Source organism: Petaurus breviceps, unplaced genomic scaffold (assembly GCF_028583685.1).
Source record: "Petaurus breviceps papuanus isolate PSGF00001 unplaced genomic scaffold, PetGlider_PUasm1.0 220, whole genome shotgun sequence".
Classification (NCBI taxonomy): domain Eukaryota; kingdom Metazoa; phylum Chordata; class Mammalia; order Diprotodontia; family Petauridae; genus Petaurus; species Petaurus breviceps.
The window spans coordinates 14,835,594-14,862,471 of NW_027185876.1; the positions used below are offsets into that span (position 1 = coordinate 14,835,594).

Consider the following 26,878-nt stretch of genomic DNA (forward strand, 5'->3'; position numbering starts at 1 on the left):
GATGTCTTCCACTTTATAATGTAAATTCCTTACAAGTAGGGATGATTCATTCATTGTATTTGTAGCCCCAGTGCCCAGCACCATATTGGGTACATAAGAGGCATAGGTGTTTAAGACAAAGTGGTCAATATAAATTTGATCGATTATATGATTTTTTTTTAAATAAGCAATCAGGGCTAAGTAACTTGCTCAAGGTTACACGGCCAGGTGTTTCTGGGGGGTGCTAAGTGTCTGAGCCCAGATTCAATCCCCAGGTCATCCCGACACTGGAGCCAGTGCTCTTACTCACTGTGCTACCTGGCTGCCCCGATTATATGATTTTTTAAATTTAGGTCAGATATCCTTGAAACTTATTCTGGCAAAGGGGGCAGGGTTTAAGTGAAAAGTGTTGCTGAACAATCATGTCTTACCTTATACCCCTGGAGTTCAGAAAGAAATTCTCTCCAACTCTAGGAAAAGGATTACTTGAGATGAGGTTCTTTGAGGAAAACAGTGCAATCTCATGCTTCATAAGGGCTCTCAGTTCAGAATTCATTTCTCTGCTTCTGTTTCAAGGTGGGAAACAAGATCATTCACTTCGATATGTTGGAGAAAATGGACCAAGCTTCTTTTTGTTTACTCTTTTTTGGAGAGTACAATTCTTGGAAAGCTGTACAGAGTGGATACTTATTTAAAAAGTGAATTGGTGCTTTATTCACATTACTCTTGCTTCTCAATAATCTGCCCTCCCATTTAACCCCTTTTCCCCCTTCACTCTACTCCTACTCCTGTCCCTGACTTTCTTCTCCAGAGCCCCTCCACTCCCCTCCCTTTTCCCATGGATGAGTTCCTCTTGGAGCCTCCATTTTGGGGAAAGTCTCAAGTCAACCTGCCTTCATTTTCTTCCCAAACCTATTCCTGACCTTCTCAACTTCAAAACCATGCCCCACTAGCAGAGTACTTTGAGCTCCCTTGGCTGTCTAGTCTTCCCCTATCAGAATACAAATTCCTTGAGGACAGGAACTGTCTTTTTGTTGTATATTTCTATCCTGAGTGACTAGCATATAGTAAACTTTTAAAATTTTCTTTCCTTCCTTCCTTCCTTCCTTCCTTCCTTCCTTCCTTCCTTCCTTCCTTCCTTCCTTCCTCCCTCCCTCCCTCCCTCCCTTCCTTCCTTCCTCCCTCCCTCCCTTCCTTCCTTCCTCCCTTCCTCCCTCCCTTCCTCTTTCCCTCCTCCCTCCCTTCTTTCCTCTTTCCCTCCTCCCTCCCTCCCTCCCTTCTTTTCTTTCTCGAAAAACGGCCAAACAAAAAAATCATCTGACAGCAAATGTACCTCCATGTCTGTAGGCCCCCACCTCTCTACAGAGAGGACAGAAATGTTTCTTTATCAATCCTCTCTGGCCAAGATTGGTCACATCTACTCTGAAATGTCATTTTATAGGATAGAATACATGCTTTAAAAAAAAACAAACTGTTAAGAACTGATCTGAAAACGCCCTGGGCAGCTGACAGGCTCTGGGGACACCAGCTGGTTATGGCCATGCCAAATCCCCCACAACTGGGGACGAATACGAAGGGGGTGGGGAAAGGAAACAAACATGTATTAAGCGCCTACTACATGCCAGTCCCTGCGCTAAGCGCTTTACACATATCTTATCTGATTTAATTTAATTGAATAAGGGGCAAGGAGACATTTAGTCGCGGGCCCTTCGGTGAGGCATGTGTCGTTACACCGGGGCCCAGGCGACTATTGGGAGCCCAGTGCTGGGGCCCTTCTCTCCACTCTCTTCTCCCCCAGCTATCAAAGGCCTGTCAAAGCTGCTTCTTAACTGCGCAAGTCCGTTCTACGTTGACCCCGCCCACTTGGTTTGTCCTGCTTTGGAATTGGCTCTTTCTCGACTTCCGGCATCCCCAGAGGACTTCCACTGTCATGGCGGCTTGAGGTGTCTGCCGTTGCGCTGGTCGCTGCGGCCGTCCGTCAGGCAGCGGAATCGCTGGCCCCGTTGACGGGGATGTGACCGCGGGCCCCGCCAGCCTGTTCCGGGCTTCGCCCCAGCTCTCCTGCCCGTCTGCCTCCTTCCCCTCAGCCCGCCATGGCGGGGTCTGGCTGCGTGTGGGGCGCGGAGCCGCCCCGCTTCCTGGAGGCCTTCGGGCGGCTCTGGCAGGTGCAGAGCCGGCTGGGCAGCGGCTCCTCGGCCTCAGTGTACCGGGTGCGCTGCTGCGGGACTCCCGGATCGCCGCCCGGGGCCCTCAAGCAATTCCTACCGCCTGGCACCACCGGGGCCGCGGCCTCGGCCGCCGAGTACGGCTTCCGCAAGGAGAGGGCGGCGCTGGAGCAGTTACAGGGCCACCGAAACATCGGTAACTGTCACCGGCGCCTCCCCGCGCGCAGGGTCACCTCCCCCTCCCGCAGGGCCGCGCTCCCCCTCCCCTTCCCCCCCCCCCCATCATTCTCCTCCAGCCCTCGGAGCACCTCGGTTCCCTGCTCCCCCGCCTCCGGGGTCTCCCCGACACCCTGGATGCCCCGCTTTCAACCGTCCTTTTCCCAAGGAGGCCACTGAGAGCTCCCAGGGTGGACCATTGCCTGGGGGGGGGGGGGGGCAGAGTGGGACAGGGAGGCGTCCTCTTAGAGTCCTTTGTCACCGTGGGTCAGTGGTGTGAGATGTGTTTTCACCTCGTCGGTGTCTGGACCTGAAAGGGACGTTGTTTTGCTACACAGTGACCTCATATAGTATCTCTCCCCACAGACTTTTTCAGTTCAATAAATATTAAGTACCTACTATGTGCCAGGCACTGTGTATAAGCGCAGGAAAAGAAAAGGAACTATTCCAAGTGCCCATAACATGATTAAGTTAGGTGCTGGTACCGAGGCATACCCATCTGTGACTTATAACTGCTGTTAAATGACACTATGTTCAATTATAGGGAAGAACCTACCCAAGTACTGTTTTCTGAATCTGAGTTGTTTGACTTGCCCATAAACAGATGCCTAAAAGCATTTAACACAAGTGGAAAAACCACTGTATGAGTACATAATAGGAACTTAATAAATATTCTTGTTGTTTGTTGTTCAGTCCTTTCAGTCCTGTCTGACCCTTCATGACCACATTTGGGGTTTTCTTGCCAAAGGTACTGGAGTGGTTTGCCATTTCCTTCTCCAGTTTATTTAATAAATGTTTATTAAATGAATAAATTAATCTGGAGTTGCAAAATTTCTGGAAAGAAATAGCTATTATAATTGTGTGACTTTGGGTAAGTCACTTAATAACTATCATAATATATATGTGACTTTAGGCAAGTCATTAATAGATGTTATTTGTATTAGTTATTATTACAATAACAACTGTCACTTATATAGCACCTTAAGGTTTGCAAACTGCTTTACAAAATTATCTCATTTTATCTTTACAACAATCCTGGGAGGCAGAATGCTATTATTATCTTCCAGTTGAGTGACTCTTTCAGGATCACACCACTAGTTAGTGTTTGAGATTGGTGTTTGAACTCAGGTCTTGCCACATTCTATTCACTGACCTAGCCTTCTGTTTCCTGTTCTGGAAAATGAGGACTTAGACTAGATGATCCATAAGAAGCTTTATAGCTTTTAAGTCTTTGGTCCTAACATGCTTACCATTTTCCTGGATGATCTATTCTGAAATAGAGTTCTTTCCAAGAAAAGTAAACTATCCTGTATTGTGAGGATATAGTAATGAAATAAGTCTGAAGATATAAGATCATTTTTTAAAGTGTTTTTCAATACTGTAAGATTACAAAATGTTCTTTTCTGTTTCTTGTATGAGATGTAATTGTTATTTAAGATTGACCGTGAAAACTGCCTTCCTTTATTGTCCTAAGGTTCATGATGTACATAGGATTATCTGTAGCTATTTTAACAAAGGGCAGCCACTTTTCCTTTTTGGTTTGCTGACAATTTTCAAATTCCTTTTTGAAAGAAGAAATTCATACTACTAGTGATATTATTACTGATTGATGGACGTCTCTCTATACTAGTAAATATGAAGAGGACTAAAGAAAAATATTAAGGTGGTAAAATTGAGTTTAAATGTCATTGAGCTTCCCCAATGTATTAGGTGACTAAGAGGATAGAAACTAGACCTGTGATTTCATTCACCTAAAGAGCTCATTGAAGAAACTTTCTCTACCAATGCTATTCTCTGCTGTACTGAGAGGTTGTGACATATCCTGGGTTGAATAGCCAATATGTGTCAGAGGTTGGTCTTAAATCCAGATCTTCTTGGCCCTGAGACTGGCATTCTATGCACTCTACCTCTCCTATTATGACTAATAATTCCTATTTAAATCACAAATAATAAACTGACATATTTGGTATCACAGGTACTCTTACTGTGCCCCCCCCCAATTGATTTATTTTATCTTGTGGCATTCATTTTGTCTACTGACGAGTTTTATTTTGTATTCTAAACTCATCTTCTCTCACTATCTAGTCCTTGTTGAAATTTGAAACTGTTTGTAATAGTTAATGTGTTTTGTAATCAACTTTTAAAGATTATCATATGCAGTTAAATTGTGCGTGTGTTTTGACCTGGTTGACAAGAGGCTTGTTATTAGAATGTGTTTATCTTTCAGTATTATCCTTGTCAAGAACGGCTATGATCTATAAAGACACACTGTAACTTCTCATATTGATTTTGGGATCTATAATTTATTTCTTGTTTTAGTGACCCTGTATGGAGTATTTACCATCCAATTTTCTCCAAATATGCCATCACGCTGTCTACTTCTTGAACTACTGGATGTCAGTGTTTCGGAACTACTTTTATATTCTAGTCACCAAGGGTGTTCCATGTGGATGATCCAGCACTGTGCCAGAGATGTTTTAGAGGCCCTGGCTTTTCTTCACCATGAGGGTTATGTCCATGCAGACCTAAAGCCACGTAACATACTATGGAGTGCAGAGAATGAGTGCTTTAAACTTATTGACTTTGGTCTTAGCTTCAAAGAAGGCAATCAGGTATGAGGCTGTTCTTTTTTCATAGTTGAAAGCAGCATGATTTAGTAATCTAAGCCAATCTATGGATTTATATTTCATAGCAGGAGTGGTTTAACTGGAGGTTTGAGACAATTTTATCTGACATAATGGAATGTCAGAGAAGAAGGGAACAAAAATTTCTTTTATACCTAGCGTTTCCTGAGGGCACTGAGATAGGAATCTTGTATTTCTTCTGCTGCCACTGCCTTTAAAAAAAGGCTGCAAATGCAAAAGTATCACAGTATTTGTTGGTAGAAGAAAAAAATTAAAGGCAGCTGTGTTAATATTTGGCAGGTGTCTTTAGGGGTATCTGCTTGATTGTGGTGATCCTAATGTTTGTTAAGAGTCTGGACCACCCTTCCAACCAGAATTCATCTCATAGCTCTAGTAGGCTCCCTTTATCATAGTTTATTGGGTCTCTGTTGAGTGCTCTAATTTGTTAGTACCTCATGGGTTTGAAAATTCTGTCCAAATGTACTTTTGTGCTTTTATTGCCCTGGAAATCTAAGTATGTATAATATACTTGATTGTAGGAACAGTTTAACTACTATGCCAGAAATTAGAATAGTCGTTTCATAATGCCATCAACACTACTGACTTGGCAGTGATCTATTGGAAGCATTTTCTCTTCTCAGTTGGTTTGTATTGTTCTATTCTTACTCATCTTTAGGATGTAAAGTATATCCAGACAGACGGGTATCGGGCTCCAGAAGCAGAATTGCAGAATTGTTTGGCCCAGGCTGGGCTACAGAGTGAAACAGAATGTACCTCAGCTGTTGATTTGTGGAGCCTCGGAATCATCTTACTAGAAATGTTCTCAGGAATGAAACTGAAACACACAGTCAGATCTCAGGAATGGAAGGTGAGCTGGTCCACTACTTTGATTTTGAGCTTGTTAATAGAGATTTCCATCATATTGACTTATGTAAAAATGCCATTTACATAAAAATAATTACAGGGACACTCTGTGATCTCTCTTCTTCTACCCTCTGCTGTTAACTATCTTTGCAACTGTGAACAAGTCATTTTCTATGAGCCTGAGTTTTCTCATCTCTTAGGGGAATAATGCTTGTAAATCCTGCTTACCTTATAGAACTATTATAATATATGTCAAAAGCTTGAAAAATGTAAAGCACTTAAAATGTTTTTCTTTGTTATAAGGGATTATCTAGTAGAAGGGAGGGTAGTTAAGGGGAAAAGATGGGGCTATGAAAACAAAAGGCAATCATAAAAAAAGTTTTAATGTAAAATTCTATACAAATGTGAGGTATTTTTATAATTTCAGTACTTTAGGGGAGTTAGTCCTGATATTATATGAATAATGCCAAGAAATCAGAATAACTTTTGATATCTGTTAGCAAGTATTTATTGAGTCCCTAATCCAGCACTTTGTACCACAACAGAACATGGACCAGGCCCAACTCCTGCTCATTATATTGCTGACATTGCAGGACATGGAAGGAACACTTACCTAGTGTGTGCTGTTAACATTTACTTTGGGTGTAGTGAATATACTAAAGGGCTGACAAAGGAGGATGAAGCACAGCTAGGATTTGAACCCATGCTCTCTGACTAAAATCCTATGTTCTTTTCACTCCAGGATTCTGTGTCCTGTTGTGTGTGAGGGATACAGTAACAAAACAAGCTTAGTGAAGAGGGAGCACGTAGCTGTTATTCTCTACCATGTTTGTTCATGCATTTCAGAAAATGAGGAAATGCAGCAGGAGAGAGATACAATTGTAAATGAAAAGTATCTTACAAATAGTTGAGCAATAAAAACTACTAGAAACAGAGGGTTTTCAAGTATCACAAAATATTTATGTTAGATATCAAAAAAGATACAAATTTTAGATACCAACTGGCCCTGCTTACTCGATCAGAACATGTACAAAGGTACATCTGTGTTCTGTACTTTTTTGAACCCTCTGGTGTAGGTAGAGATTGACATCATTCCATAGATTTTTTTCTGCACTAAAATATTCTTTCTACAAGGCCCAGATTCTTACCATATGCTACAGACACTTCTACAGTATGTTGCTCGTTCAGTGTAACAAATAACAGGTATGGATTTTCAAACTAATAATTAAAAAGGAGAACATTGCCTGAGGGTCTTCAATTAAGTAGGCAGGAAAGGTCACAGATCCCAGTCATTCCCTTCTCCTGGCTCCCTGTGCAAATTCAACATTCATCAACTCTGTCTGGTGTTGTCCAGTGACTGAAGAGAAGGATGTGGCCTATGTGAAGAGAGTTTGAAATCTGTCAGGCGCTGCACAAAGCATCTGCGCAATCCAGTTTGTGCTTGATGCCCACATACCTCATCTGAGCTATGCTGTTACACGGCTAGTAGCTCAGGGGTAGAGTACCAGACCTGGAGTAAGGAACACTCATCTTCCTGAGTTCAAACGTGGCTTCAGATACTTACTGTGTGAACGTGGGCAAGTCACTTAATCCTGTCTCCCTCAGTTTCCTCATCTGTAAAAGGAGTTGGAGAAGCAATAGTAAACCACTACAATATTTCTGCCAAGAAATGGAGTCATGAAGAGTCAGACATGACTGAAATAACTGAACAACAATAATATTATGCAGTGGCTTTTGTGCTAGAGTTCATTTACACATCACTTATCCCTAATTATATTTATGTTGTAAGATCATTGAGGCTAAACACTATGTCCTATATTTTTTTTCTCCCCATAACACTTAATACACTGTTATAAAAAAAATATTCGGTGCTAGTAGGATTGAATCAAGTTACCAAATGATGTCCTTTCTTTCTCTCTCTCTCTTCTCCCTCAGGCAAACAGTTCAGCTATCATTGATCACATATTTGCCAGTAAAGCTGTGGTGACCTCTGCAATCCCAGCCTATCACCTCAGAGACCTTATCAAAAGGTACTTTAAACACTTGTTAAATTTGCCATAATTAGTAAATGAGGTTGTTCAAATATGTAAGAGTTTTTGCTCTCTAAAGAAGTACTTGTGTATCCTATAGAAGTTACTTTGTATTAAGAGTCAGAATTCTGAGATGTCTTAATTGCTACATTGTAGTACAGTGCAGTGCTGGACAGGGGGCTTGAATTTGAATCCTGGTTCAGACATTTGGTAAATAAGTGTGTGCTCCTATGTGAGTTGCTAAATTCCCTGTACATGATGATTTCTTAACATGGAGTGTAGAAGCAGATGAAGTTATATAGAAGTGCTCTGGGAATTTTGAAGTGACATCTTGATCTTTTGTTATTAATGTTGTATTCAAAAGAGTTAGGAACTTCTTTTTGTTGAGAAACAGATGTTGTGCCCTTTCTAAAACTGACCTGGTTTATTAACTACTGGTAAAAAAAAAAAAAATCCCAATTTCCTTGGCTTCTTGAAGCTTTTGGCAGATGTTTACACTTTAGGGAGAAGGAGAACATTTTTAAGGTCACTTAAATGTTGAATTGGTTACTTAATCTCTTTGTGCCTTGTTCTTGCTATCCATGAAGTGAAATAAATATATTCATTACTTGCTATCCCCCTCCCAACATTTTTGCAATGATAAAATAGAATACTATTTGTGAAAATGCTTATGAAGGAAGAAGCAAAATAATTCAAGTTGTTGAATTTCACTCCCCCTCCCCAATTTTCACTGAGCTTATTGACTAAAAGTGGAGGATCAGTGCAAAGGGAAAGGGACTCCTACATGATCTCCAAATGAAGTACAGTATTGATCATGAAGTTTAAAACAGAATGCCTTATACTTTTTTACAACATCAAAAATTCATAAAATTATTTGTTTTTAAGAGCCTTTGGGGGCAGGAATGTTTCTGATTTCTTTCAAATAAACCCAAGTACATCGCGTATAGCTTTTAAGTAAATAGTAATGTGGCATATTAAGATGACATTTCTGGTTTCTGGCTATATGAAGCAGAAATGAGCATGCTATAGAGAGAAGGATGCTGTGAAAGAAGGGGTGTCTTGATTGAATTATGGTTTCACCAATATTATTTTACACATAGGTTTATAAACTCAAATTAATTTTAAATTAACTGGGATTGTTTTAAATTGTTTACTATTCCTTTTAAAACAATTGTACAGTATGAAGTACTCAGGAGTCTACCTGCCAAGACAAACCCAGAAACTGTACGAACACAATTACAAAACCCTTTTCACTCAAATAATGTCAGATCTAAACCATTGGAAAAGCATCTAATTGTTCATGGTAGACCGAGCCAATATGAAAATGACAATTCTGTATAAATTAACTTACTCAGTGCCATACCAATCAAACTACCAAAAAAACTTTTATAGAGCTAGAAACAATAATAACAATTCATCTGGAAGAATAAAAGATCAAGAATATCAAAGGAATTAATGAAAAATAATGCAAAGGAAGGCAGCCTAGCCATACCAGATCTCAAGCTATATTATAAAATGGCAATCATCAGAACTATTGTAATGGGAATGTAAATTTTTAAGATCTTCCCTGCCCATAGGCTAAAGTGCACCTGGAGCCAGGGGTGGGAGGCTTGTTTTTCAGTAGATGCTTTTTGATTGGCCAGTGGGTCCAGAAGGTTGTTACATTCTCTGAGCCAGGAGCAGGCTGTATAATCCCTGATGTGAGGCTTTGTTTTGGGGCTCACTTTGAGAAGTGTTCTGTGATTTGATCAGATGAGACTCTGGGAAGCCGTTGTTGAGAGCCCCCTGGCTTTGAAAAACTCAGATGTTGATTTGGTGTGGATGTAATGGTTGTACAGTTTGGAAACCCGTCTACTTGATCTGTTTCTCTGTCTTGATAATTCTGTCTGTATACTCTGAAGTTCGGGGTGCTAACCTTTTTCTCTGGAACTAGGTAAACGTTCTATTGATTAGTAATTTGACTGATTAAAGTAAGCTTGTCAACCCATTTTGAGTTGCTTTCCTTTAACAAAGCATATCTAAGAACCTATGTTGGCAGCCACCCTGGGGACGCTGGGGTGCTTGCTGATACAACTATCTAGTGCTGTCTAAGAAATAGAGTGGTGGGTCAGTGGAATAGATTAGGTACACAGGACACAGTAGTAAATGACCATAGTGATCTAGTGTTTGATAAATTATTTGCCATTGCAGTAGGATAATTTGAAGACCGAAAAAAACTGAATAATTGACATTGTATTTGAAAGGCAGAATAACCTAATAGAAAAAGACTAGAATAAAAAATTAGGAGATTTCAGTCCCATTGTTGGCTTTATTGTTTGGGGAAAGTTATCTTGGGCAAATCATGCATTGATTTGATATACATCTCCTGTTCAGAATTTTTTTTAGTTTTCTGTAGCCTGTTGAATAAAGTTGTTTAGTGTTTAAGGCCCTGCATAATTCAGTTCAATTCAATGAGCATTTATGTTGTGTCTCTTCTTTCAGGTGCCATGTGCAATATGTGCCCTGCTGACATGGGGTGGGGGGCAAGGAGTGTGGAATGAAAGAGAGCATATTAAAAACAAGTCACATGGGGAGAGTTTCAGACAGTCTTAGGTCACATCTGACCACACTCCGGTGCTGCCTGCCACTCTGCCTTCTTAGACTTCTCTCTTAGTGCTCAGGGCTGGTCTTTGCTTGGAGAACACACCCTCTGTGTGAACTCTGCCACTGTTTTGTCTGTGCTTTGTGGCTTCCTAAGACAGCAGTACCCCTGTCCTTTTCCATCCTCTCATAATCAGACTCAGGTGCCGCTCCCAGAAGGCACTTCTCAGCCTTTCACATCAGAGGCTTATTTTGTACCTCTGTGACAAACTTGACACAAGTTATTGTATGTCAGAATTGTTTGTGTTTGTGGCTTTCCCCCCTCTTCCTTCAACTGTTGGCTCCTTGAGGCCCTTGTCTAACCTTTGGATCTCCCCTGATGACCAGCAGGACAGGCGCGCCCAGTTGGTGCTTAGTGAGTGTTTAATGTTGAATTGGTTACTTAATCTCTTTGTGCCTTGGTCTTTTTTGTAGTGATAAAATATGATAATATTTGTAAATGTATCTCTGAAGTAAGAAGCACAGTATTTGTATTTACTGAATTTTACTTTTTTCCCCCAATTTTCACTAAGTTTATTGATCAGAAGTGGATGATCAGTGGATTTCTTGGCGCAAAGGGGCCTCCCAGTGAAAGCTGTGACTCTTTAACATTAGTGTAAATTATATTTATCATTTCAGATGAATATGGAATAGTTTCAGTTAACTTTAAATTTAGTTTCTCTTTTTTCTCTCACTCTAACAGTGAGAGAAAAAGTATGTAAACTTTTGTATGTATGTAAAAGTATGTAAAGCAGAGAGAAAAAGTATGTAAACATATGAAAGTATGTAAACTTTGTAGCTCAACTTTGCAATGATAACAGAAATTTTTCAATATGTTATTTACAATGGTTGTATTTTAGAGACATTGAATTAAAGAAGAAAACTCTTTCCTATTTTAGCATGCTTCATGATGACCCGGGCAGAAGAATTCCAGCTGACATGGCACTGTGCAGTCCCTTCTTTAGCATTCCTTTTGGTAAGTGACAGCTATAAAGTATAAATTCTCTTTTGATCAGTTGAAAATCACTTGTATTATTGGAACTAATGAATGTTCTCAGTCAGTTCACTTTTTTTGTCCTTCTACTACTGTCTACCAAATTGTTTTTCCAGATTGTTCTCATTTTAACAATGTAACCTGTTTTAATAGCCCCTCATATTGAAGATTTGGTAATGCTTCCTACTCCTGTGCTCAGACTGCTGAATGTGTTGGATGATGACTATCTTGAGAATGAGGAAGAATATGAAGGTAAATCAGTAATAACCTTTCTGTAATCTTAACAGAGAATTAGGGAGGGCCACTGGTTTGAGTTTTTAGATATTTTTAAATGTATATTTTAAAATTCAAATTAAGATTTGCTTCAGGACTTTGATTTTGTTTTTGTCTTCAGGTCTTTCAAAACTGTTCTTAAGGTGCATTTTCCTTTCTTACCCTGATGATTTCCTTTTTTCTGTTATTTTTCATTGTACTCTGCATACTAGTTCCCAGGTCTAGATTGTCACATCTTTTCACCCTTTCCGTGTTTAATGCCATCCCTCTCTCTTCTTAAAATTTTGCCCCAAACTCCTTTTTCCATGAAACTTCCCCAGACTAACTTTCACCTAGTTTTAGTAGTTACCTAGTTATTGCCTTGAACCCTTCCTTCCCCCTTCTTCAAACTTGGCCAAGTGTACAATTCAAATAGCTGTTACTGGCTATAATCGGTGTTTATTTTAACTTTGTAGGTTTCTTATCTCTTCCTTTATATGTTCTTTAAGGGCAGGGTCACATGTAACATTTTCTTTGTATTTGTATTGTGCCAACCATAAGACACAGTGGTTTAAATGTCTGAATTAGTGGTTTTCATCCTATTAAGTTTTGCAAGTTTTATGCTTCTATGTCTCTGATATAGTATTAAGATAATTCTTTCCTGAAATAGCTTTCTAATGCTTAAATTTTTATTAATTCAGATAGGCAACATCCTTATATAACAGTATTTGCTGAATTCAAATAGTTTTTTCCATCAGAAGCTGTCATAAAAAATTAATTGGTTATTTAATACTTACACTGAACTTTAGAGTACTAGAGAAAGTACCTTGGTTTCTCATTTCTGAAATATTTGACATTCTAAGTCAAATGTACATGTACTAGATACTTGATAAACTTCAGAATGCAATATAAATGCTATCTAGTATTAAGATGTCTTAATAAGCGAAAACTTGCTAATTATAAGCAAGGGAGTTACTTTCATTTTGCTTTAACAATCAGATGTGGTAGAAGATGTGAGAGAGGAGTGTCAGAAGTATGGGCCGGTGGTGTCTCTGCTTGTTCCAAAGGAGAATCCTGGCAGAGGTCAGGTAAGCAGACAGGGTGGGACAAGAAAGGTATAGTCCACACGGACTGAGTGAGCACCTGCTTGTTCAGCGACTGTACTTGGTGCTAGGGATTCAGAGCCGAAGACGGAGCAGTTCCTTTTTTTAAGAAACTTACACTCTGCGAAGGAATGGAGCCTGTAGTAAAGTGGGAAAAGCACTGGCTTTGAAAACTTCCCTCCTCATGCTTACTACCAAATAAACTTGGCCAAATCACTGTACTTCCTTGGTTGTACACTTACCTTATCTGTAAAATAAGGAGGTTGCATTAAATGGCTTCTGTAGTTCCTTCCAGTTCCACATCTACAATCCTGTGTACACACATACACACAAGATAGTTTAATAATAAATGCAAGGTAGTTTGAGGAAGGAAAGACATAAGCAAACTTGAGTTAGAAAAGGTATCACATGGGGCGGCTAGGTGGTGCAGTGAATAGGGCAGGAAGACCCGAGTTCAAATCCGGCCTCAGACACTTAACACAAAACTAGCCGTGTGACCTTGGGCAAGTCATTTAACCCCAATTGCCCTACCTTCCTCCCCCCCCCCAAAAAAAGAAAAAAGGTATCATAGAAGTGGCACCTGAAACGGAGCTGAAAAGAACCTTAGGATTCTGAAATCTGGATTCTGAAATCCAGAGGTGATGCCTTCCTGCCATGTGGGGGCAGATTATGTAAAGATGGGGAGCTGGGTTATAGAATCAAATGATCACAGAATTTTGGAGTTAGAAGGGACCTCAGTGTCTATGTGGTTCACTCTGTATATGAAAGGAATCCTTCCTATAACATACTCAATAACTGGCTATCCAGTCTCTGCTTAAATAGTATATATTAAACACCTACTGTGTGCCAAGAACTGGAAAGCAATAAGTAATCCAGTTTGACTGGAACATAAAGTTTATGAAGGAGAATAATGTTAGGACTAAAAAGACAGGTTGGAAACAAATTGTAGAGGGACTTAAAATCTAGGTTGGCAAGTTTGTATTTTATCCTGGATTATCCTGTAGGCCAGAGGTATCAAACTTATAACCTATAAAACTCCTGAGTGCTGCATGAACCAGAATAAAATGTTATTTGGGAGTATTTGACAAAATAAATAAAAATACAATAAATCCTAGGTAATGTTAATTTGTGAGGTTTTTAAAGTCTTTATTCAGCCTATAGGGCTCTCTTCTTACTTGAGTTTGACATTACTGCTATAGGCAGTAGGGAGTCACTGAAGATTTTTGAGCAAGGCAGCAACCTGATCAGAGCTATCTCAAGATTATTTTTGTATCCATGCAGGGGTTGAATTGGAGAGAGGGAAATGTGAGGGCATGGAAATGACTTAGGTTATTATAATAATCTAGGTGTGAGGCAACAAAGGCCTGAACTCTGTTGATGGCATTATGAGTAGAGGAAGTAATGGATATATATGAGTGGCTTAGCCACTGATTATATTTGGGCAAATAAAGTCAAGCATGATGTCATGAGTAAAAATCTGAGTGACTACTAGAATAATACCTTCCAAAGAAACAGGTTGGAAAGAAAGACAAGCTTGAAGGGAAAAGGGATTGATGATAATATCTGTTTTTTAACATCATAATTTTGAGATACCTACAGGACAATCCAGGTAGAGACAGGCAGTTGATCATACCAAAAAAAAAAATGAGAAGAAAGAAAAAAAAATAAGGAGAAAGATTAGGGAATAGAAGTATAGATTTAAAATCCAGGATTTTTATTTATTGATGATTTACTATATTAGGTATATACACCAAAACAATATATATTTTTGCACTAAGTTCAAACAGAGGAATTAAGTAAATTTTAGATTTCTGTTTTTGACTGATACATGGTATTTATAATGGAAATTTGTAGTAGCAACACTTGAGAAAGACAAAGTAGAGATTAGAGAGGTCAGGTAGTACAGTATCAAGCACAGTCAACAGACTCAGGAAGCTAAGGTTTTGGCACAGACTGCCAGGAGCAAGTTGTGGCTTTGGAGGCCTCCATTTTCACATATCTTATGTGAATGAAGCTGTTGTCCAATGTGAGCCTTTGTCCTTTCATACAATATGGTCTTGTGGTTCTAAGTGAAATTCAGTGGTTGGTGAACTTAAGAGGAGGGCCTCCTTATGTCTAGAAAATGTTTATTGTTGCCAAAACAGCATGAAAGAGAGATTCTCATTCTGTTTCTTATACAGAGAGATTCCTTACTATAAAATTTCACTGACTATGGATTTTTAAATCCAGATTTATTTTATGTATGGGAAATTCCTAGTATGGAAAGCTTCCTCCACTGATGTATATCAACTCTTTGTCCATAATTTATGGTCTCATAGAGATACCTGCACAAGGAGAGGTTAAAAGATCTGGCTGTGGTCTCACAGCCAGTCTGTATTAGGACAAGCCTGGAACTGAGGTTTTTGTGGCTCCAAATGTTGGCCCTCTGGCCATTATGCTATGCTGCTTTTCATATGATTGAATTAACAGGAAAAAAATTTTGTTATTAATAAAGCATTATTATTGCATGTTATTATTGGATTTAACTCTGTGACTGCCAGGAGCATACTAAATCTCCTTCTTCTTTTCTGCATCAGTATTCATACCCCATCCCCTTCATTCTGGCCCCTTTTTCTTCTCTCTTTATTTCCCGTTTCTCAGAGATCTCATCAGCTTCCACAAATTAAATTATCATCTATATGCAGATGACTCTCAGATCTATACATCCATCCCTAATCTCTCCTGAATTTACTGGGCTTCACCAACTACCTATTTGAGGTTTGATACTGAATGTCCCACAGATATCTTAAACTCAGTATGTCCCTAACTGAACTCATCATCTTTTACCGCCAAACCCTCCTCTCCTTTCTACTTCCATTTTTTGTTTTTGTTGAGCATAAACTATCGTTCATTTTTAACTTGGAGTCCTCCTTAACTATTCATCCCATCACCTATGTCCAGTCAGTTGCAGAGTTGTGTCAGTTCCACTTCTACAGCACCCCTTGCATTTGTCCCTTTGTTTCTGCCACCCTAGTCCAGGTCCTTATTACCTTCTGATTAGGGTGGAGAAACTGCAGCCTTGAAGTCCCAAGTGTGGCCCTTTGACTGAATCCAAACTTCACAAAACAAATCCTCTTCATAAAAGGATTTGTTCTGGAAAACTTGGACTTAGTCAAAAGGGTACATCCAAGGACCTAGAAGGCCACATGTGGCTTTGAGACTGCAAATTCCCCACCCCTGGCACTAAACTATCATGGTGGCCTCATAATTGTATCTTCCCCCTACAATCCTTCCTCCATATAACTGGCCAAAGTGATACTCATAAAGCATGGGTCTGACCTTGTCACACCCTTGCTTGAAAAGGGCAGTGACTTTATATTGTCTCCCTCTGTTAATTCCCCTCACTCTCTGTATGGGAGCCAAACTAGTTTCTTGCTATTCTTCATCATGTTCCCTATCCTTTTTCTCTGCCTTTGGACAGGCTGGTCCCCATGCTTGAAAGGCCCTCCCTCCTCACCCCTGCCTTTTAGAACTCTGAGCTTAGTGCTACCTTTTATATGAATCAGCAAGCCTTTATTAAATGCCTGTTCTGTGCCCAGAACAGTGCTAGGCACTGGGCATACAAATTCAAAGAATGAAGCAATTTCTACTTTCAGGGAGTGTATGTCCTAACATGAAAAACTTGCACATATATGCATATATATTATATAATGTGTATATCAAACAATTGGAGGTTTGCAAAAATGTTTTGCAAATATCTCATTTTATCCTCACAACAACCCTGAGAGGTAGGTGCTACTCTTGTCTCCATTTTACAGATGAGAAAAATGGGGCATAGAAAAGCTACATGACTTGCCCAGGCTCACATAACTAGTAAGTACCTGAGGCTGGGTGTTAACTCAGGTATCCTGACTCTAGGCCCAGAAGTCTATCCCCTGGGCTACCTTGCTGCCCTTGGATGTTGTTTCCCTTCAATGAATGTGAGCTTCTTAAATCCAGGGATCGTTTTGTTTTGTTTTGTCTTTGTATGTGCAGTGTCTAGCACACATAGTAGCTTCTTGGTTGAATGGTTGATTGGAAGCTAGGTGAGATTTTTAAAAAAATGTTTCTATCACAACCTGTTTAAAATATTCAGAAATCTCTTCTTTGATCACATTCTGTCTTACTTGATATTCTTGAAAGTGGTATGTGGTGTAGTGAAAAGAGAACTTGGAGACATCAAGAGGCTTGAATTGTAGTTGAAGTTTTGCCATTTTCTCCAGCTTGGTGACCTTGGATTTATGGATTGAAATGTAGACCTTATCACTTTCCCTTTCTAGATATGTTGAAAGCCAAATATAGAGGATAGATACTAGAACAAAAAAGTTTGTTGAAGACCAGAAATATCTGCCTCTTATATGATTTGGACAAATGGAGTGAGTTTTCAAGGAATAAAGGGCATTTACCAAATGTATATTATATTCTTTTACCTTTAAGACAGAGTGAACCTATGAAACTGTTGTAATAAATTTTCATAAATGCTGCAGGACATCTTAAGTTTTAATTCTGAGGATGTTAAGTCCAAGTATAATTAAGATCAGATTTTAAAATGACAAAACATGAGCTTACAATTGCATACATATAGTACTTTATAGCTTCTAGAGTGCTTTTGTAGCAATTTATATTATTTGCTTCTCAGAACAACCCCTTTGAGACAAGATAGATACTTACAAATATACACATACAAATACATTTATACACATATCCCAAAACAATATTATCCCTATTTTATAGATCAGGACATGAAAACCTGGATAAGTTAAGTGATTTGCCCAAGGTTACAGAAGTAATAAGTGGCAGAGGTGAGCATTAAACTTTGGTTTTCTGACTCATAAACCCATGTATTGGTTTTTGTTTTTTCTCCATTACATCATAATGCTAACTAATAGGTATTTAAGAAATACCTGTTTAAATAAATGGATTCATTTTTGATTTGGGCAGGGATTATTGGGTCTGAAACTGTGATTTCATTGATACAGAAAACTACAGGGAAAAAATTACTTCTACTAATGGTGATTGGACACTGTTCTACAATTTAGAGACTGTTCTTCACTGTTGAAGTTCTTTGTGGACCTTATCAAATGAGATTTAAGCCTCAGAGATGTTTCTTTGGGAGGAAAAAAAAGTGCCCTATTGGGATGAAATCCACTATTGTGTTAAACCTCAGATGTTTTGATGAAACAAATCAAATTACAGGGTTGTTTTTTTTTTCCATTAAAGACCTAATGAATCAGTTTGAGCCAAAATCAAAGAAACAATTATTGACTTGTCAATTTTTTTTAATTTTGAGATTACAGAAAAAAGTGTTATAAATGTTCTGAATCTGGAAGATGCAGTTTGTATAATTTAGAACAAGGAGAATGTGTAACAGTGGGAGCCAACAATTGAAAACCTGATTTAACTGCATAAAAAATTCACTCATTTTATACTGGCAGAATTCTTAATCCGTAAGCATGTCATAAACCCAGTTATCTTGTGTTCAAGAACTGCCTGTGAGAGAGATATTAGAATTGTGACTGAGAAGTTCTTTAAAAATAAAATCTTTCTCTAAACCACAGTCTCATTTTTATTTCATCTCTTGCCAAATTGAGATTTGTGACAGAGAAACTGGGGAATAATTCTTATACTCATTATATTAGTATATTAGTTATACCCAGAATTTGTTATCAAGGTTTATAAAACCTCTACCAAAGTAGGCTTTAGTAGGAGAAAGTACAGGTATAATTGTAAACCAAATATGTTACTAGATATTACCATTTAAAAGGAGGCCAGCATATTTGAAATGGAGAGACCATTCACCTAGAGAATAGTGTCCATTATATAACTTTGATGTTAAATTTCAAAAGATAGCCTACTTACGTGTTTCTCTTTCTTTTCTATACTGAAGCAAAATAGTGATGTTATTGGGTCGGACAGTGACAAAATGAAGATAAAGTTTTACTTTCTACCTCAGATTAGAATGGAAACACTGTGTGTCAGACAATGGCAGAGATAGTAGTAGAGTGTCAGCATATAAATTACATATAATACTACTTTGAATGGATGATCTTCATATATCGGACTAGATATTTCTGTGAAGACAGGTCACTAGGCTAAAATTTGAAGGCAGTTTGGCCAGTTCTCTTTCTAAAAAGTTGAGGTTACTTCTAGGAAAATGTATACTGCTTTTTTGTAGTCATCTAAACTTGTCCTTCATGGCTAACATTGTGTACCTCTATACTGTTCATATGGTAAAAATGGAATCATTTTAATTTTGACTTAGACCTTTTAACTAGAATTGTATTTTAAAGAAAGTGCTCCAGCAGAATTTTGATGCAAGCAAACTTAATGTTATTTTCTCTGTCCTTCTTAGGTCTTTGTTGAATATGCAAATGCCGGCGATTCCAAAGCTGCCCAAAAATTACTGACTGGAAGGATGTTTGATGGGAAGTTTGTTGTGGCCACATTCTATCCACTGAGTGCCTATAAGAGGGGATATCTGTACCAAACCTTGCTTTAATCACTGACCTGCTGTCAGGAGACTTGTTAGCTCCTCTTCTTCCATTTTCTAGGTTATTGTGTTTTCCATCTGAATGCAAAAGAAGCTTACCATCCTAACAGGAGTAATTTGTATATTTAATCCTATTGGCCTACCGCGTTTTCCAAACAGTGATTGCAAACTAAATCATATTTCATACTGGGTAGGACAGGAGACCTTCTGCCTAAACACTGAAGTGTTTTATAGCATCCATGTGGTGTCCCTTGTTTCTGCAGTAGGGCAGGTGCTGACATTCAATATAGAATCCAGAAAAGTAATTCAGTAGTATGTCTTGGAGCAAGAGTTATTGATAACATGTTCCAGTGAATGTTTCACCAAAAATATTAGGATGTCAACACCAGTTAGAGATTATTTTTGTCTTGTCAGGTAATTTTTCTTATAACTGATATCCATAACTGGCATTGGATGTTCTCAGTACTATTAAGAAATGAATGCTTAGGCAGTAATTTGCTAGTTGGTTTTTAACATGAAGTTGTGATTTTTTTAAAAGGAGTACTTTAGCCCTGAATGTTCAAAGAAACTCCGGTGAGGCTACCTAAACATTTTTATTTTAATTGAAACATTTAAATTGAAAAGTTAATGATTAATCTTGCACAATTTTTATGCCTGGTGTGTGTGCGTGCGTGTCTGTGTGTCTGTGTGTCTTGTCTGGTTGCCAAAGTCAGATGTATATCTTCTGTTGGTTAATACAGTTTAGGCTTATTATTTTCCCCTATATGTCTCAGAGCTATAAGATATGAGAAGGAAATTTGGTAACATAGGTGCTCAGCTGTAATTTCTATACATTTCAAAATAGGCCATTTATTCCTGAGTAGTTTATAGCAAGCTTTGGGATTGGGAGAATAATGAGAAGGGGAAAAGTAAATTCTAAACTGTAATTTTTTTAATGTACATTGAAGTCCTCTTAAAAGTGAATCTAAGGAATTGAGGAAATTTATTTACTTTAGGAGTTTTGCTACATATACATTTTCATATCATCCAGTCTGTTGTAGGGCCTGTATAAGCCCAGCAGTAAGACTTCTTGAGCAATGCTTTTCTCTGCTGCAAAAAAAATTGAACTGGGATCAAAAAAGGATGGAATTAGATAAAATGTATAGAAGGAGAAGAAAAGTCAGGCAAAAGAAGTAGGAGGTCAAATTTTTCTTTTTTAATGTTCTCGTTTCTTTTTGGTAGAAACAGTGGTTGAAGGAGCTGAGTGAACTGGCTTTGGATTGCAGATGGTTTAGGAAGCAATAGAGATGTGTTGTTAATGGAGAGGTGTAGAGCAAAGAGACAGAGAAGAGTACCTCTGTACTTGGCTCTAAAGGATTCAAAATATGAGCTGCTAAATCAAATGTGATATGCGGATTTCAATGTTAATGAGTTCATTGGATATATATTCTGTTTATGCAGTTGTGTTCTTCATAGTGGTGCTTGAGACTCTTTTCCCTAATGTTTCCTTTAAAGGATTTCACTATATTAAAATTAGGAAGTGTGAATATCAATAGATAGCACTGAAGCTTTCAAGTTCTAATGAGTGTAAAAATTGTATAATAATATGAATTGTCTATTCCCTTATATGAACCAAGTGTTTTTGTAAAAAGGAAAATGTCTTGTTCTTTCCAAACTGGAAACTGATAGCAGTGACCCTTTTCATGGTCTTGCCTTGTGTATAACATGTGTAGGCCATTAATTGTAATCACATTAATTGGAATTTTCATTTTAGAGTGAGCTTTTTTAGTGTTTTAAATGAGTCTGTGTTTGCCACCTAGATTATTTAGTGTCATTTAGGCATACTGGATTTTCCCCATAAAATAGTCTTTGTTGTAGATGACCTTATTTATTGACGTACTGAAAGGACTTTGTTATAAGGTAGTCTCATCTATAAGATGATCCTATGGCATGTGCCCCAGAGATACCAATATAGTGAGGCTGCACTGGGTTTTTTAAATGAAGAACCATTACTGTTATGTTAACCTCCTTCCTAGAACTTCTTTTTCTAGATTTAAGATTCACCCACAGATCCAGTGATACAGAGAACCTAAGCTTACCTGAAACACGAACTCATCTTCCTTTTATATTGATGGCAACTTCCATAGTGGTTAGTAATACCAGGTCTTCAAAGGCATAGAGGTTGATGGGCACAGAACACAAGTAAATTCTTCCTGATGAAAGTATTCTACATCAATAGATGTAGCATTTTCATCTCTCCAGAAATATCGTCAGAAGTAAACTGCAGGTAGACTATTAAGCTTACTAGTTCAGTGTGCTGCTGGCATCCTGATGCTGAACTCAGCATTTTTTACTTGATTATTTTCCTGCTGATGACATCTTTGTACACATGCCGTACACTGTGTTGTGTAGTTAACACAGAGACTGTAGAATTTTAATACACAACATTTTGAAGTAAATTTTGGGGATCAAGAAGATTATGGTGAGCTTAAGCAAGATAGTGCTTTGAGATGCCTAGGTGATTTTTAAAAATATTAAGTCAAAACGAAACAAAGACCTATAGCCTCTTATCATGTGTTTGAAATTGTAAGACCTTTCATGGATCTTGGCTTAGCATTACTACCAAAGATGATATTGGCTGGTCTTTTCCCCATCCTAACTTTAACATAGTTTAATCTTTTGAAGTCAGACCACATAATGCAATTTATTACAGTTCATCTTTAGGATAAAATGTAGGGTAAGATTTTGATGGTTTGAAATCAGTAAGGATCTTCTGATCATTTTTCAGTGGAGCAGGATAAGGGGGTCTGTTATCATTTAGCCCCTAGCCTCCTGGCCAACTTGTAACTCAGGTAATTATTTTTCTTATTTTATGCTTACACTTCCTTTTCTCAGCTATTGTCCCAGCATGTGTACCAATTGATTTTTTTTTCTAATTTCCTTCACTTAACTATTCCATAGTATTAACATTCAACTATCAAACAGCTGCCATTTGCTCCCACAAAAGTAGTGAATACAAAAAATTCTTTCTAAACAATCTATTTTAGTCCCTTGGAATCCTTCAATGAGAGGTGCTGTGAGTAGTAACTTTCAAAGCTTTTGTGTGTGTAGAGGAAGTCATTTTGACTGATTGAGTTATGATACTTCACATTCTACAACAATAGTACCAACTAAAAGTTAGTGTCAGCTTTGTTTCAAGGGAACTAAAACACGTGAAGTCTCTTGCAATATGGAAACTTTCTAGTTATCACTATTGGATGTCTTCCTTGCCTTGCAATCATCAGGACAGTATCACTCTTTGAGGAGTTTCTTTTCTGCTGTGACTTGACCTGAAAATAAGACTGCCTTTATTTGAGTCATCCTCTTCCCCCAAGTCTCATCAAGGTAAAGATTTGCCTTCTTTTTTGGATTTATGCTGCTAAACAGTCCTGAGATTACCCTTCTATTAAATGAATCTTTTAAATATCCTGAAATCTTTGTTTAATGTGTTCTCTTTTACATTAATTATATTACTTTTACTGATGTTATAACTATTGATCACATTCATTATAAGTAATTCTAGAATACATTGCAGCTATGTGCAAAGAAGGCCAAGAGAAAAAAAATGATACGTTTTGTTTAGCAGAATGTTCAACATAATATTTCATGAAGGATTTAGCAGTGTGGCCACTAAGACCTGCTGAAAAAGAGGATGCTATCCTGCCATTGATTTGGCATTACTTGTTGAATATAATTGATGTTAGAGGTATAATTTAAGTCTTATTTATAAGTTGGGCCCATTCCAAGTTTGTTCATTAGACGTGCCCTGCCATATCAGTTGATATTGCAGCATAACATGTCTTTAAATTAAATTTTAAAAAACAATATTTTGTGGAAATGAATTTATCAGTATAGTTGCACTTGAAGGCTCATCACTAAGTTACCATGTGCTTTACCTGTACCTCTTACCTAGGATGTACAGAACACCTGGGTATGACATTATTTAGATTCAAGTGTACATGCACTTAGATAACTAATTTTAGCTTAATGGATGTGGATACGCAAAGATTTAAGCAAGTGCCTTGTATTTACTGGAAAATATTAATAACCATTTCAGTTGTGAGCCGTTTAAATGGAGAAATAATTTTTTACTTTTCCCTTGGCAGAACTTTCAGAGTGAGTTATAAAGTAACTGTCTTGAGGGTTCAGTATTTACTTAATTTGTTTATTTTTTGTAGAAAACTGGTTAAATTTGGTTTTCTGATGCCATAAATGTTGGAAAAATAGAGTTGTCTGGCAGAATTCCATATCTCCCCCCTCCAATTTGATTTTATTTTTGTGATGATCAAGTCATTGAAGCCAGTCAGTCTGACTGCTATATTCACCAATGCTCTAATTTCCTTTTTAAAGTTGCCACAGTATCAACAGGCATCGATACTGATTGATGATCTTTGACCTGTATGTTATATTCACATCAGGGGTATCACAGATGTCTGGAATCATCTTTTAACATGCAGAATGTGCTCATTTCTTCTTGAGGTGACCAATATAACATTTTTATTTGGAGAATTGTTTGTTTTCAAGCAAGGGGATAGTAATCTTAGCCTTCTCAGCAAATTGAAAAATTATTCAACCTCTATAAAAATGTAACTGTCCACCCCTCTTGTGATACTTTTAGTTTAGATAAATTATCTTAGTCATAGAGGAATATGGCTATTTTAAGCTTTGGGAGCATCATGAATTTAAATGTGGTAATATTTATCTGAGTTTACTTTCTTGACCTAATGCCACAGGATAATATCATGTTTATCATCTTCCCTTCCCTGCAAGTTTTTTTTTTTCTATTATATAATGACTAAAATAGAGCTACACAGTGGCATGTTAAGTGGCAGGTATTGTGATTATGTAAGCAACTTCACAATTTAAACTATTTCCAGTATAATAAGAGCGGTGGGCAATAGTACAGTATCTGTAAACTAAATGGCAACTTGGATCAAGTGGTCTTCAAAATGCAAAACAGTGAATAGAACACCTTTTGGTCTCTTAATACAGAGTTCTCCATTCCTTTTCCTCAGTAGCCCAAACCCTTCACTTTTCTGTGTACTGATCCTGGGCTCGTAGATTTAGAGCTGGAAGGGACCTTAGAAGGCATTGAGTCCAGCTCTCTCATTTTGTAGATAAACAGGTTAATTGAATTGTCCATGGTCAATGGGCATAGGCAGTAAGTGTCAGAGGCAGGATTGGAGCTCAGATCTTCCTGACTCCAGGTCTGGTGCTCTGTTTGCTAATACTCTGCTGCCTCTTATCAGCTTTATGGGAGTTGATGTTTCACACCTGTTTCTTTTGCTTTATTTCAGAATTATACTTTATATCTGTGTCCAATGATTGCCCAAAAGGAATACAATTTCCCACAAAGTAGAGAAATTTTTATCACAATTTGGAGAAAAGAGGTGGACATTTTTTACATTTGTTTTTCTGGTCCTGTTTCTCATTGATGTTAATATAAATTCAGAAGGAAACTCACTCAATTTACATGTTGATGATTGACCTTGACTTTTTTGGTGGCAAGTGCATTTTAATACAAAGTATAGCTAGATTATGAATGCAGAGTTAGAGGGAACCCCAGAGGCCATCTAGGCCAGGCCCCTCATTTTACAAATGAAGAAATTGAGACCCAAGGAGGTTAAGTGATTTGTCCAAGGTCACCTAGATAGTGTCAGAGGTAGCATTTGAACCCAGGTCCTCTGCCCACAGGTCTTTTCACTTTACAGAGCTATCTATTATTATAGAAACAATTAATACTTCTAATCCAATAAATAAATAAAACACTTTTATAATAAACCCCTCACAAAAGACTTAGGGTTACTTGTTGAAATCAACTTTTAATGGTCAGCATGTGAATTATCCATGGTAAATGTTTTTATCTCTAATTGGAATTGCTTTCCCCTTTCTTCCAGTTGGCCTACTACTCTTCACTTTCCAGCATTCAGATAGTGCAAAATATTATTAATATTATTTAATGAATGTTAAAGTACATGGAATCTGTAGAATAAAATCTTATAAAATAGTCCAAAAAAACATGTAAATGGCTTGAATTGTTTTGTTTTCCTGGGTAGAGTTCTTTATATTTAAAAGTAGAGAAATAGTAGCAAGAAAATGGTCTTACCTATACTGGCCTCAGTAATATTATGCATACTTATTTACAAATTTGAGTTCATTTAAAAGGACAAAAACCCAACACTTCTTATTCAGGACCTGAAACAGAACTATTCATTATCTTTCCTCCAACATCCCCCAGAAAATCCTTATTAGACCTAATGAAGCCGGGCTTTAAAAAAAACAAACAAAAAAACCCCAAAGCATAGTCCTTTTTTTGTTTTTGTTTTGTATTTTAAGCTCAGTGATCTCTGACTTTAGTGGGAACTGGTATTTGGTATCGCCCATGTGAGTAAACTCATCATAAACTGGGAAATAGCCATCTCTGTATTTCCATTTGCACATTGGATATAGTAGGTGGCATTAGTATGCACTAGCTGCAAAGTAATAGCACCTTATTATTGGAGTAAATAGTGTTTATTTATAAAGATAGGTAGGGGTTTTTATGTGTGCATCTATGTAGAATATTCACTTTAAGAAATGTGAAACTAGTAGATAATTTCATATCTTTTCTAATAGTATTTAGCCTTTTGTTTATTTTGCTTTCATAAAATCTGAAATCATTCAACATTCCTTTAGATTCTCTGTTTCAAAGCTTAGGTAGCAGGGATTGTACTCCCACAATGGGCTTTCTATCTTTGCTACCTTTTGTTCACTCTCAGAAATCCATTTATTATGATCAAGAAGGTTTAACCTTAGTTACCTCCACTATCAGTAGTAAAATGGTGGTGGATGTTAAGACCTACTATGCTGATTCCAGAAATACACAGCTATTGTGTGTTTTTTAGAGTAAGTTATGATTGAAAAAGAGAAAGAATACTTAAACCAAAGCCAGTTATGGGGAGTATTCTCTTCCTGACATCCACCTTCACCTCAGTACTACAAGGAAACTGCAATGCATAGTGAACAATCCAGTGCATTGTCTCTGTAACATTTCTACAGAAGGTCTCAGTGCTTAGTCTATTTGTCTTGGCTTTCTTGGCTCTATGGATGGGGTCTGGTCTAGGTGAGTTTCTTACTACTTCTGTAAGGTTTTTGCTTTTAAATAATTGAACAAAACAGTAAATATAGACTTGTGTCAACACCAAGAGATAAAACTGCTTTATTCTAATTGTATGCAAAGACACTAATTGTTTTTCAACTTTCCATTCAAGCATTTTTGGGTATTAAGATTTTTTGCTATTGAATAGCAAAGAACTTCCATTTGTCTTCTACTTTTCCTTTGCCCTAAAAGTATAAACACTGCATTTCAGTCTGACTGTGTTGCATATAGTTGGTTTGCTGTAAATTTTCTTGTAAACACAATTGCCTTGTTCAGTTTTGCTGTAAACTGACTCACCATATGATGCACTGTTGATATGTTTTCCGATGTGTGCTTGATAAGAGTGATGAAATAAAGCTTAAAATATG

The 26,878-nt window shown here is 37.7% G+C and overlaps 2 protein-coding genes across 5 annotated transcripts in view; one reads left to right on the top strand and one right to left on the bottom strand.

Moving 5' to 3' along the window:
- Nucleotides 1-1,825, bottom strand: part of SH2D1B (SH2 domain containing 1B) — a 75,304-nt gene extending 73,479 nt beyond the window's left edge. Inside the window, exons 1-2 of one of the 3 annotated variants that reach the window (XR_011169566.1) lie at nucleotides 1,313-1,825; nucleotides 411-649 (exon numbers count right to left, since the gene is read on the bottom strand). Coding sequence is in view for 2 of the 3 variants with exons in the window: in XM_069094656.1 (XP_068950757.1) it covers nucleotides 411-535 (125 nt within the window). In the remaining variant the exon portion in view is untranslated. The remainder of the gene's footprint in view (nucleotides 1-410; nucleotides 650-1,312) is intronic. The other 2 variants (XM_069094656.1, XM_069094657.1) reach the window with 2 other exon arrangements.
- Nucleotides 1,826-1,894: 69 nt separating this feature from the next.
- Nucleotides 1,895-26,878, top strand: UHMK1 (U2AF homology motif kinase 1). Of its 2 annotated transcripts, none has more exons than XM_069094652.1 (8): nucleotides 1,895-2,340; nucleotides 4,680-4,972; nucleotides 5,661-5,852; nucleotides 7,784-7,878; nucleotides 11,397-11,473; nucleotides 11,645-11,743; nucleotides 12,743-12,831; nucleotides 19,217-26,878. In XM_069094652.1, exons 1-8 carry the CDS (start codon nucleotides 2,073-2,075, stop codon nucleotides 19,361-19,363), a joined length of 1,260 nt encoding a protein of 419 aa, XP_068950753.1. In that variant the 5' UTR covers nucleotides 1,895-2,072; the 3' UTR covers nucleotides 19,364-26,878. The 2 variants fall into 2 exon arrangements, with proteins under 2 accessions (XP_068950753.1, XP_068950754.1); XM_069094653.1 differs by having other exon boundaries at nucleotides 12,743-12,808; nucleotides 19,380-26,878.